We start from the raw sequence: 13,723 nt of genomic DNA on the forward strand, positions 1-13,723 counted from the left end.
AGCTCTTGCATCATCTTCTCTCCTAATCCTCCCTTGTCCCAGCCCCCCACATTCACACACTCTCTGTCCCGTAGCCCTTTGTATCTTCCTTGTAGCAGCTGTCACACTGAGCCCTGGGTTTTAGTTGCCTGGACCCTTATTTTATCTGCCCCACTGGACTAAGCAACTTGGGGGCAGTGACCTTGTTTTCTTTAGCTTCCCATCACAGTCTCCACCAGAGAATAGTGTGTGGTGGTGCTAGTGAAATGAATGAATGAATGAGTGAATGAATGAACACATAGCTGTATATTATGTAACATCAATGGCAGGGATGAAAATAAGCCTGCATTATTGCTGTTTATGGGGTAGTATTTGGATATTATGAATTCTGAGAGTTCCAGCAGGCTGTGTTGTAAATTCCTGTGGAAGACGATTATAATAACTGTAGCTAGAAAGTGATGGAGGTGAAAACCAGTTATAAGTCCAATCAAAAGCTCATTCCAGGGCTTCCCTGGTGGCGCAGTGGTTGAGAGTCCGCCTGCCGATGCAGGGGACACGGGTTCGTGCCCCGGTCTGGGAAGATCCCACGTGTCGCGGAGCGGCTGGGCCCGTGAGCCATGGCCGCTGAGCCTGTGCGTCCGGAGCCTGTGCTCCGCAATGGCAGAGGCCACAACAGTGAAAGGCCCACATACCACAAAAAAAAAAAAAAAAAGCTCATTCCAGCTCCTTCTAGACGATTGTCAGTCAGGGTCCAAAATAAGGTATAAGGCCCCATTTCCTAAATAAAGGATTTCCAGTTCAAGGCCTGGCTCTGCCATGGATGCCTTGCATGGCTTGGGCAAGTCAATTCTCTTTTTTGAACCACGGTTTCTTTCAAATGAAGGTAATAACTGTACCACTGATATTTGGTTATTGTGAGAAGGAGTAAATGCTTGCTAATTTCAAATCAACTCCACTCAATAAAATGGCATCAAGTAGGTAATTTTATTCTCCCTTTTTCACAGATGAGGAAGCTGAGCTCTCAGGGGAGTGAGAGGGCAATGGCTTGGGTTTCTGGTTCCATCCCTAGACATGTGCGGGCTGGGAGGGCTTTCTTCATTTCACTGTCTGCTGTGTCTGCCTACTCCCTTGTGGGTGTTATAGCTCCCCTCCTGTGGCAGCAGCCCTCACCCCCAGCGTCAGTGCCTGCTTCTTGTGTAACACAGCCCTGTGCCCTTTCAAGGGACCTGTGCTGCTCCGTGGCAGCTGCAGTCAAGGTGTGCAGTGTACAGAGGTTACTGGAAATCTCTTTCTAACCCCGACCACTCCCATGACTTTGGTGTATCACAGTGCACAGGGAAGCTCAAGGCCACGGGAGGTCCAGATTCCAGGGAATGCAGGCAAAATGGGGGTTGAGGAGGCAGCTGGAGGCTAATGTCATTACATGGAATCTCTAGGATGGAAATGAACTTTTTGAGACTAGCTTTTATTTCGTGTATAAAAGTAGTATGCATATTATAGAAAGCCATGTGGACACAAACACCAAACAAAATAAAATCTGTGTAATTATAATATTAAGGATAAACTCCCCATCTTTTTTCTGAATATATCAATTAAAAAATTAAGAGTGTATTTATATTACTGGCTAAGAACATGATTTTTTTACTCAGTGTAACACGTGTTACTTTGAACATCACACATTCATCTTAATGTCTTCTTAAAAGCTCAATGTACACACATACCCTAACTTACTTCATCTATTGCCTGTTATTAGATATCTAGTTTATTTCCAAATGCTTTTTCCTAAAAATAATGCTATGATAATTATCCCAATAAAAGTTTAGTCATTTGTATATATCATTCGGATTTTAAGAGAATTAGAGACCAGTGGGGACAATTTCCAATGAGATTTAATAGAAAGGCATATACAGGAATTGAAATAAGTTGTTCAATGCCAGCTTTGACATTGACTTGTATGAACTTGAGAAATCTTTGTGTCCAGTTTAGTTTCCAGATGTATAATATGGGGTGATAATACCATATTCTCAGGGTTATTAGAATAGGCAAATGCCATTACTTACATGAAAGAGCTTTTAAAATTCAGAAGTGCTAGGCAAATGCAGGGTAATATAATTAACTAGGTATATTGTCTATTAACACAGTGTTTTTTTTTTTTTTTTTTTGCGGTACGTGGGCCTCTCATTGCCGTGGCCTCTCCCGCCGCGGAGCACAGGCTCCGGACGCGCAGGCCCAGCGGCCATGGGTCACGGGCCCAGCCGCTCCGCGGCATGTGGGATCTTCCCGGACTGGGGCACGAACCCGTGTCCCCTGCATCGGCAGGCGGACTCTTAACCACTGCGCCACCAGGGAAGCCCTAACACAGTGCTTTTGGCTCAAGAAATTACTGCTTATGGGGACAAAGGGGCAACCCCATTTGGGCAGTGAGTAGTCAGGACTCTTTTGGTGACAAGTGATAGAAAACTAACTGGATAGTTTTGACTTCAGGTACAGCTGATTCAGGGGCTTGAATGATATCATCAGGCTGCAGATAGACCCTCTAGATTTTGGGGCTTAGCTTTTCTCTAAATTGGCTTTATACTCATGTGTCAGATCCTGGCACAGCCAGCCTACACCTGCCCATCTCAAAGTCCAATGGAAAGGGAACTTCTCTTTTGCCCTCAGTTCCACAAAAGTCCTAGGTCTGATGTCACTGAATAAAAATCAGGACACATGCTCATTTCTGAACATGACACAGTGGCCTGCATATTATCTTCTTTAGGTCATTCTATGCCTAGTCATATGGTCATTCTTAGAGCTTGGGGCAATGAGAAGTACCAAATGTTGGTTTCATTCAGTCTATCCAAACTAGGTGGACCTGGGGGAGCAGTAATTCCTCCAAAGGAAATCAGGAGGCTACTACCAAAACAATGGACATTAGATGCTCAGTAGGCAAAAAAATAAAACAACACAGATGTCCTCCCACACACATCAATTCAGAAGGGAAAATTCAGAGAGGCTGGAGCTAGACCAAGGGTCAACATGCTAAGGCAGAGAAGAGCCACCAATGAGAGAAGAGCATACAAGGGATGCTGGTGGATAAGGCAAGATCAGAGGTCAGTGCAGGCAAAAGGTTTGAAATCCAGACAGACTCATGAGTCAGTCAAAGCTATGAGGAGTCTTTGCTAATCCCCGCTCAGCCAGGAGCAAACCGTGTTCATGGAACAGTTTTAGGAAGTGTTGTCCACCCATATGGGTGTGGCTGAGGGTGTCCCTTCTGACCACTCTTTGACAGAATGTTGGGGCTGTCAGCCCTAAGATATCTGGTGATCTGGAGGCACCTCTACTCTTTCCCAGTGACCAAGACGTTCCCTGCTCTACTCAGAGACTCAAGCTATTGTGCACAAACTCTTTAACAGTCCCAGTTGGAATCTTGGCTGCAATTCTGATGAGCCCACACCACCAGATGGTAGGCTCTTCTAATTGGTTCTATCTCTTCTAGCTTTTGGCAAGAATGAAGCCTTCCCTATGCCTCAAGACGGGGGATAGAGAGAGCCAGGATGCAATGAAAGAGGCTATAACCTCTGTTAAACAGGCAGAGATCTTAAATTAGTTCTTGTCCAAGGAGAACAGAGTGGTATGGTTTTTATCACACTAGGTCATGGATTCACCATGGACTGAAATTCTAAACTAATGCTGATAAAACACAGGATTGTAATGACTGGAAAATTGTTTAGCTAGAAAGGTCAACTGGTCTAGGGGAGGGCATTCATTTTTTCAACCACTGATATTTATGGAGCATCATGGAAGATTAAATTCTTATTTGGTAATTATTCATCTCTTCCCCAAACTCCTTGGAAGAGTATATCTCCCTGCTCCACTAATGTTATGTTTGGTCATGTGACTTGCCTTGGCAAATGGGATCTTATTAGGCATGTTTCAAGCAGAAGCCATGAGAAGAACATGCCCCAGAGAGGCTGCTGCTCCCAGAAGAATGAGAAATGCAAAAAAACCAGAGGTGCTGCAGTCAACCCACAGACTGAAGTCTGAAGCAAAGCCATCTCAGCTGACTGGCAGAACTGTGAACACAATAGTAAATGTTCACTGTTATATACCATTGAATTTGGGGTGGTTTGTTATGGAGCAATAGCTGACCAATACAAGCAACTACTGTATGTTCCACACTTTGCTAGGCCCTGAGGGAACACTGGAGAATGGTAGATATGGTCTTGGTCTCCATGGAGCATATGCTCTATAGGGAGATAGGAAATAAATACATTTACGTACAAAAAATTGTAATAGAGATTGTTACTATGGTCATAGGAAAATAGGATGTAGTGACAAATCACTATTGTAGAAGAGAACACCTACTTTGGATTAAGTGTTCAAGGAAGAGCTCTCCAAGGAGGTGACATGTAAACTCAAATAGGTAAGCTGGAAAGAAGCCAGACAGGAGTATGATCCCCTGTATAATGTGAAGAAACAGCCGCATGGGCAAGTTAGATTGAGAATCTTGGTCTAGGCTGGGGAGAAAGAGGGGCTCTGAAGAAATTTCTGGCAAATCAGGTCACTCCTAAAGCAGGTTGTCCTAGAGCAGACGCTGGCTTGTCTGCACCATGTTGTATGTGCAAGTCAAGGGTTGACAGAGATGCATGTGCTGCCAAAGGCAAGACAGCCACTTCCGTCCAGGCCGGAACCCAAGATGGCTGCGCTCTGTCTGAGACGTGTTGGCCATCATTGCCTCCGTGCCCACCTTAGTCCTCTGCTCTGTATCAGAAATGCTGTCCCTTTGGGAACCACAGCCAAAGAAGAGATGGAGAGGTTCTGGAATAAGAACACTGGTTCAAACCGTCCTTTGTCTCCCCATGTCACTATCTACAGATGGTCTCTTCCCATGGTGATGTCCATTTGCCACCGTGGCACTGGTATTGCCTTGAGTGCAGGGGTCTCTCTTTTTGGCTTGTCAGCCCTCTTGGTCCCTGGGAGCTTTGAGTCTCATTTGGAACTTGTAAAGTCCCTGTGTTTGGGGCCAGCGCTGATCCACACAGCCAAATTTGCACTCGTCTTCCCTCTCACGTATCATACCTGGAATGGGATCCGACACTTGATGTGGGACCTAGGAAAAGGCCTGACGATTTCCCAGCTATACCAGTCTGGAGTGATTGTCTTGGTTCTTACCGTGTTGTCCTCTGTAGGGCTGGCAGCCATGTGAAGAGCCGACGTTCCCAGCGTCATCTTCCTACCAGTTATCGCACTGACCCATCTTCCTGTTTGTTACTCTTATCTTAAGTCAGGGCAAAGCTCTCTTGATTTGTTTAGACCCTTTCGTGCTTGCAGATCCCCTTGGAGCTCAGCAGTAAGAGTACCTTATAGAACCAGAGTAGTGGAAAAGGATCCAGTTTTCTCCTTATTTCTAAAGATGGAATGACTGTAAAAACTCCCCTTTCCTGCCCCCAGCTTGCAGCCTACTCTGGGCCTGGGAGCCCTCATTCTCTCTCCATATTAGGCCTTGATTTGTGCTGAGGGTCAGCTTTTGGCTTCTTCTTCCTAAGACAGTGGAAACAATGCCACTCTGTGGCCTCTGCCATGGGGACTGGGAGTGGGGCTTGGGTTGCCACTGCCTGTGGGTTGCTGGCTTAAAGGACAATTCTGTTAATTGGTCAGCCCAGGGTCTTTAACACCCACACAGTGTGACTGAGAGAAGAGGGGTGGGGGTGGAGGGGAATTAGCCTGTCCTGGCTAGAGGGAGATGAAGAGAGTAAGTTGGCTCTTGGAGCACATGCTTTGGGGAGAAGAAGATATATAGCTTTTGATGCAAGAGGAAGATCCAGAAAACTGTCATTGAACCTATTGAGGATTATTTCTCTTCCTTGCATTTCCAGAAAAACCAAGCCTCTTATTGTCATGTTTTCTAATCCAAATTCATGTGACAGCTTTTTCTGAAACAGAATTAAAATTATTATATTGTCAAAAAAAAAAAAAAAAAAAAAAAAAAAAAAGGCAAGACAGCCACTGGATGTGGGAGCCACAGAGCATAGCAGAGGAAGAGGGTAGGGCTTCCTAGGGCATTCCTAACAAAGAGGTGATGGCATTGGCTATTCTTCCTGTCCTGGCTCCAGAATAATCAAGAGTTGTTTCTGTTGCTTCTAAGGATGGCAGGAGAGGTGTGTATGTGTGTCTGTCTGTGTGTGTGTGTCTGTGTATATATATTCATTCTTTCACAGGGGAAGGAAATTAACTAGACAGCTTCTAGATCCCCTTCCAAGTCTTTGATTATAAAACTTACGAATTCTGAGATTTTAGTTATATGTGAAGGAAATGTTAAATCAAAGAACTTCATCTTAGCTCTGTGCCAAACTCCATTTGTTAATTGAGGTGGGTAATTAGGCCAGAGTCTCTCTCTCGAGCAAGCGGGATAAGCTCCAGCCACTCCTAACTTATCTGGTAAAGCACCTGCAGGTGTCAGAGCTCCAAGGAAGGGCAGAGAACATCTAATGCAAGCCCTCCATTTAATCTGCACTCCAGACACTGACAAGCAGGAGTCTGGGGGGATGGGAAGTTCATAAGGGTAAACGTGGAGTCTAGAATCTGGGTAGTTCATTAGCTTTGATAAAATTACTTAAGCTGCACTTACTACCTCTTCCCCCTTACTCCAAGATCGTTCTGAATACCTTAAAATACGGTTTCCACCTAACTATTCTAATGAACCAGTTTCTCTAGGGTTATGATAGATTTCTCATCAGCAAATATTATGTTCTTATTTCTTGTAGCCTAAGATTCTAAGAGAGAATCTTCACACCTCTTAGCTTTCTGATGCTATGTTCTCCCCACCATCACCACTGGGGATCTCTGTGACCCTTTCTGCTCCTTTTTTCTCCCCAGTGTCTACCCTTTCCCCAAGATGATAGCTTCTACATTGGGGGTTGAATATATCAAAAACAGCCACCTTTCCTACTAAACCCTTTGCTTATCCCTCACTTTATTTCTGTTGAATCACTCCCTCTCAGAATGTCATGTCTGGTTTGATTCCTCAGACTCTGTCAACCTCTCCATCCAATGCTATAATCTGTTGATTTCACCGCCACTATGACTCTTGAATCTGTCCCCATTTTTCTTCTTTCTTCAGTGGATTATGTCTTTAGCCTTCTGATTAGTCTCTCCGTGTTATAATCCACTTGCCACACAGAGGGTAGATCAATTTCTTGAAGACTGTTTCTAATCATGAAACTTCTTTGTCTTAAACAAGTTGTCAATGTCTCCCCATCTTGTTCGAAGTTCAGACTTAGCCCAGAATATGAGTCTCTCAATAACATGGTCTCAGTCTCAAAAAAGTAGTTTTGAGACCTATCTAACCCAACATATTATGTTCCAGCCAAAGCAGTCTATGCAGAGTTGCCATAAACATGCCTCTCAATCTCTCACTGTTTTGCTTTTGTTCATGCTTCTGCTTCTACCTGGAACAGTCCTCACCACCAGTAAATGAATGAAGCATTAATATTTCATTGATGTATTCAATCAACTAGCATTTATGGAGCACCCCTCTTTATTAGACCCTGGGGATGTAGCAGAGAACAAAATCAACCAAGTCCCTGTACTCTCCGGGTCTGTATACTGGTGAAGAAATAAATAAATATAATGATTTCAAATCGTTGTTAAATGCTACAAATATAGCTAAGTAGAGTCGTGGAACACATGTTAGGCTAGAGAGCTGCTTAAACGGGTGGTAGGCTTCTCTGAAGAGGCGATACTTTAACTGAGCCTTGTTATGACCAACAGAACTTTCGGCAATGATGGAGACATTCCATATCTGTGCTAATATGGTGGCCACTGATGACGCATGCCTACTGAGCATTTGAAATGTGGCTAGTATGAAGGAGGAACTAAATCTTTAATGTTATTCGATTTTAATTCATTTAAATTTAAATAGTCACAGGTGGCTGATGGCTATCGTATCAGACAGCTTAGATCTGGACTCTGTAACTTTCCAGACAAAAAGAATAGTAATTGTAAAAACTTTAAAGTGAAAGTAAGCTTGTGTATTCAAAACACAAGAAGAAGGCCAGTGGGGCTAAAGCATACCGAGCAAAGAATTAGGCAGGGTATTTTGCAAGCCATGATAAGAAACAGAGGTTGACTTAAAATACAATAAAAAGCACTAATGGGGCTTAAGTTTGGGAGTGGGTGATCTGATTTACACTTTTAAACGATTACCATGTTCCTCTGTGGAGAAAGAAAACGGGGTAAATTGATGTGAGAACAGCGCGTACCAATCAGTTATTAAATTTTAGTGGCTTACACAGAATCTTTTTTTTTTTTTTTCTCCCGGTACGCGGGCCTCTCACTGTCGTGGCCTCTCCCGTTGCGGAGCACAGGCTCCGGATGCACAGGCTCAGCGGCCATGGCTCACGGGCGCAGCCGCTCCGCGTCATGTGGGATCTTCCCGGACCAGGGCACGAACCCATGTCCCCTGCATCGGCAGGCGGACTCTCAACCACTGCACCACCAGGGGAGCCCCAGAATCTTTTTTTTAAACAATCATAGTCTGCAGATGGACTGCAGATCACATGTTCTAGGCTGGATCAAGCTGGATGGAGTGTTTAGGTCTGTCTTCTAATATTCCATTAGCTCAAGAAAGGCATGTGAGCAAACATAACACACATGGGGCAGAGAAATACGCTCTGCCTTCCGAGAGGGATTATGAAGCTACATGGCAAAGGGCATAAATGTGTAATTCTATCACAGTAACCCAGTGCACCACAGAAGAAACTCAGGGAGACCCACTAAGAGGCTCTTGCAATAGTGGACATAACAGATGAAGGTGACTTGCACCCACCCAGTGACAGAGGAGATAGAAGGGCTAGCTTTGAAATCTATTTTGAAGGTGGTTAGCAACAGGACTTAGTGATGGATTGAATGTAAAGTAAGAGATAAAAAAGCAGACCTACTTTCCAAGGTGCTTCTCAGATATTACCACTGTTCTGTGAAACCGTTTCTCATTCCTCCTTTATTCATACCTGATATAACTGATCTCTTCATCCTTTATTTTACTAGCTCCCTTTTTTGGTACTGCTTTTATTGGCCCTTCTGACTTCCTACCTTCTGTACCTGGGGAAAGGTCATTATCTACTATTAAGACCCTGAGCTCTTTGAGGGTGGGAAAACAAGATTATTTGTATTTGCAACCCAACTGCTTGAGACGGATGCTCAAGAAAATATTTCCAGGGTAGTATCATGGTTAATCACAAGGACTTTGGGGGCAGCTTCCTAATTTTGAATCCTGTATGACCTTTACAAGTGACTTCACCTCTCAAAGCCTTGGTTTCTTATTTTGTAAAGTGGCAATGATAATGCATGTCTCCTAGCACTGTTGCAAGGGTTGAAGGAGATCAACTTGGAAAGTGCTTAGCACAGGACCTGGCATAGTAAGTACCCAATAAATGGGAGCTATTACTATTTCTTCAATGTAATTGTTTGTGATGACAAGCTTCTCTGGAAATGCCCTCCAGAGTCTTCATCAGAAAATCCAATGTTCTTGTTGAAATGAGGGGCATGGAGAATAAAAAGCGCTGTGGATGCGATTTTGTAATTTAGTTAGGAAATATCTAGATCTGAGGTTTCTTTGATCTGAAAATGACAGCAACAACAAAACCCCGAAATAGAGCCACTTTGCTACTTGTTTCCTTTTACCATCTGCCAAGATGATTCCTTTTAGTTCTCCAGGTCTTGCTTGGAGTCAGCTGCCTTAAAATAATAAAATAAAATAAAATTTAAATCTGGTCCTGTACTTATTTGGGAATGAAAAGGCAAAAGGCTTTAACTAAATATATAGCTAGTTGCTGCTGGAGTGAAATATAGGGCAATGGTGACTGAAATGTTTGAGGAATGAACTGCTCTGGGAAAACGGATTTTAGGATGAAACAGAGGATTAATAAGGACCTGACTTTTTAAAAACATTTGTAATGAGATAGTTTCTGAAAGGTACTCTTCTGCTTTCCTGCCTTAAGAAGATGTCTGTTTTGATCCTAGTTTAATATTGCCTTGACCACAAGTATCCGCTAGGTCCGGGGGCATTCTAAAATTAAATTGTCCAGGATCGTAGATGAGAATGGGTGACATAACCAGAAAAGAGCCCATGAAAGAGGTGAAGAGTTAACATGATGAGTTTGAAGATTTGGATGAAGTTTTCCGGAGGGCCCTAGAAGATACATTTGAAGAAGTGGACTGGTTTCAGACTAGAGAAGGCTTTGAAGCCAGGAAAAGGTATTTCCAAGATAGAATAATAAATTAAAATTTCACAGCTGATATTCGAAAGGTCCTCTTTATATAAAACAAAGATGGTTTTATTTAGTAGTTACTAGAATAATCTTCCACCAGAATAAAGTTACCTTCATTTTCTGAGTGCAAAATGACACAGACCATCCCCATTTCTACATGACGGACAACAAAGGGTTCGTTTTTTTGTTTTTTTGTTTTTTTTCGGTACACGGGCCTCTCACTGTTGTGGCCTCTCCCGCTGCGGAGCACAGGCTCCAGACGCGCAGGCTCAGCGGCCATGGCTCACGGGCCCAGCCGCTCCATGGCATGTGGGATCTTCCCAGACCGGGGCACGAACCCGTGTCCCCTGCATCGGCAGGCGGACTCTCAACCACTGCGCCACCAGGGAAGCCCAAAGGGTTCGTTTTTAAAGACCCATCTAGGCTATGTTTCCCATCAGAACTCTGATGTGAGGCTAATAGGTTTTCCTTGGGGAGGAAGATTAGGGAAGGTTATATGGTCATAAAGTTTGTAATGTTGGATTAAACAAAGCAGGGGGGTGTCTATTCTTCAGGATTTTGAAGGCCCTTTAATATGCTAAGGTGTTTTGTTCATTTCTCAGAGGAGGGGAGAATATGTATTTTCCAAATTGAATAGTCCCTCTTTTTACTAAATGACCTGTTAATACCGTGTGGGACTCAGTGCCTAGTCTGATCCTACTCTACCTACCTTGAAACTAAGGCCCAGAAAGTACAGAGGGCTTTGTCTGCTGGGTCATGATTCTCACAGAGGACTTCTGATCACCAAGCAAGACCTCATTCCACTTTTACTGGTTCCCTATCAATTCTTGGAGCCAGTCCTCCAAACAGTTTTACCCAGAACAGGGAATTGCTGGTGATTTCAGGAAGAACTAGTAGTGTCCAGGGAAGCACTTGCCAAATTGGCCCAGGCCAGCCTCGCTGCCGTGCTTCCTTTTCTCATTTTCCTGCAAAGCCAGTTCCGAGTAATCAATGCTTAGATGTCCATCCAGGAATGACACCCAGCCTCTGTACTACTGGTTTTCTTTTTTAAGCCCCAAATCTGTTACAAAATGAGGCAAGTTGAACTAAATTCCTTTTAATGTAACATGTAAAGCTAATATCAAAAATAAAAGAGGCAGTTTGCAGAGAGCCTGAAGAGATGCTGACAAACAGTAGGGAGGATGACAAGACTGCATAGGGGGACTTTGCAGTGGCCTTGAGGCAGCAAAATTCATTAAGCTCCAGGCTTTTATCTGACAGACCCAAATCTATTCTTAAAAATAGTATAAAGAAATCTGGTGGCTGGACCCACTCTACTTTGGATAGTTGGACTTTGGGCTTCATGGGCAGGTTACAGGAATAGTGGTTCCATAATTAAAGACCATGATCAGGTGGCCCAGGTTCTGGAAGGCATTTCCAGTGAGAATGCTCTGAGAAGGAAAGTCGTACACTGAGTATGGCTCCATCTCTATCCCCAAACATCTAAACAGCCACCTTTGGAAAGAATTACTTTTATTCTCTGTAGCTTCGGAGGCCAAACAAAGACCAGTGAATGGAAGGTTTGGCTCAACAGATCTTGGTTCAGCATGGCAGAGCCCATTCTAAGAGTGTGGACTGGCTGGTGGTGGAGAGGGTTTCCTTTCTCTGGTTCTGGGTATCTCCTAATCAGCATGGCTACTAGAGACCTGGCCCTTTTACAGAAGTACCATACCACCTCCACCCTGATGACACAGTGTCACTGTTAGAAAGGCATCAGTTGGTTTCAAACTTGCCCTTTCAGCATCCCTGACCAATAAAGACAAATCTTCCTGAGTACTGTACTAATTCCATGAACTGGTGCTATGGACTAAACTGTGTCCCTCCAAATTTTGTATGTGAATTCCTAACCCCCAATGTGATGGTATTTGGAGATGGAGTCTTTGGAAGAACGTGAGGTTCAAATGAGGTCATAAGGGTGGGGCCTTCATGATGAGATTAGTACCCTTATAAGAAGAGATACCAAAGAGCTTGTGTTTGGGTTCTTTCTCTCTTTATAAACATACACACACACACACACACACACACAGAGGAAAGGCCATGTGAGTACACAGTGAAATGATGATCATCTGAAAGTCCATCTGCAGCAATCCATGAGGACTCTTACCAGAATTCAATCCTATCAGCACCCTGATCTCAGACTTCTAGCTTCCAGAACTGTGAAAAAATATGTTTCTGTCATTTAAGCCACCCAATCTATGGTATATTGTTATGGCAGCCTGAGCAGACTAATACAACAGGTAATTGAGGTGTTTCATCTATGATGGTGGATAGGAAGCCAACAGAAGCTTAAGCAAAAGGGTGGAGGGTGGTGACTTTGGGAACTGGAGAGAGTCCTGCAGACTAGACCTGGCGTTTGACAGTTTTGCTGAGGGCTGGCCTGTGCGCAGCCTCCTCCCACCTCTCTTCATCTCACTAAACCAAGAAAATATGCACATCTGTTATCCACAAATACTCTAAATTCCCCCGCCCACGCAGATCCCCGGGAAAACCTAACACAAGCAGAACAGTGGAGAAGATACACAGGATATCTGGTGCTTTCTCAGGAGGCCAGCTGATTTTTTCTGACACCTTCTATCTTGGTCTCTTAATTTGTCCCTAGTCAGTGAGCCACAGTATGGTCCAGAGGCACGGAAATAGGACAATTGGGCATAAGCCTTAGTGCTGTCACCGATTAGCCATGTGATCTTGGGCAACTCACAGATTCTCTCTTTCCTTCAAGTTTCCCTCCATGGCCTGACTACACTCACAGCTTCATTCCCCTCCCACCATGTCCTTGTTTAACAAAGAACCATAAAGAGTAGCGATTATGAACCCAGACTTTGGGGTCACGCATCTCATGAATTCCACATCGGCTACTTCTCACCTGTGAAACCTTGGGCAAAATTAGGTAATAGCTCCAAGTTTCAGTTTTAGAGCCATCAAATGGGGTTAATAACAGTCCCTATCCCGAATGGTCTTCACATTCATGGAATGAAAAATTGCTTGCGAAAAGTTGCGCATGGGGCCTGTGATGCTTAGAAAACATGAGCTCTATCTTTTTTCAGTGCTGCAGAAAAACTTGCAGGCCCCTCAGAACACCTGCTGCAATACTCCTCTAGGCTCTGGCTATGCTGGCCTAAGAAACTCCTAGTCCCCTTTTGAGCCCCAGATGCAAACCTCCTGAACTCAAGGAAGGCTTTCCTGGCTGTGCAGGTAATGGGTCCTATGCTCTCAAGGGAGCAGAATTGCCCCTTTTTTTCAGCCATAATTGCTCATGACCCATTGTGTTGTGATGAGCTTTTTACAAGACTGTCTTTCTTGCTGGATCTCACATTTCTCCAGGACTGAAGTCAATGTCTTTTTTTAACCTGTTTTTAACCAAGTTAACACGGTCTTCATTAGGTGTTAAGTGTTTGAAATATGGCCACTGGGTAGATGGACGGATGAACGGATGGATGGTTGAGTAGATGAATCAC

At 44.0% G+C, this 13,723-nt stretch overlaps 2 protein-coding genes across 5 annotated transcripts in view; both read left to right on the forward strand.

The window, feature by feature from the left end:
- GRIA1 (glutamate ionotropic receptor AMPA type subunit 1) overlaps nucleotides 1–13,723 on the forward strand; it is a gene marked incomplete at its 5' end in the record, with an annotated part of 317,420 nt that overhangs the window by 12,687 nt on the left and 291,010 nt on the right. The gene's annotated exons all lie outside the window — the stretch shown is intronic.
- Nucleotides 4,638–5,920, forward strand: LOC308615877 (succinate dehydrogenase cytochrome b560 subunit, mitochondrial). The gene has a single exon (XM_081231751.1). It carries the CDS (start codon nucleotides 4,658–4,660, stop codon nucleotides 5,165–5,167), a length of 510 nt encoding a protein of 169 aa, XP_081087877.1. The 5' UTR covers nucleotides 4,638–4,657; the 3' UTR covers nucleotides 5,168–5,920.

This window comes from Mesoplodon bidens (assembly GCF_964165515.1).
Source record: "Mesoplodon bidens genome assembly, chromosome: 4".
Classification (NCBI taxonomy): domain Eukaryota; kingdom Metazoa; phylum Chordata; class Mammalia; order Artiodactyla; family Ziphiidae; genus Mesoplodon; species Mesoplodon bidens.

Bases quoted from the DNA above. Each gene is read 5' to 3' on its own strand.
- LOC308615877 (XM_081231751.1), top strand. From the start codon at position 4,658: ATGGCTGCGCTCTGTCTGAGACGTGTTGGCCATCATTGCCTCCGTGCC.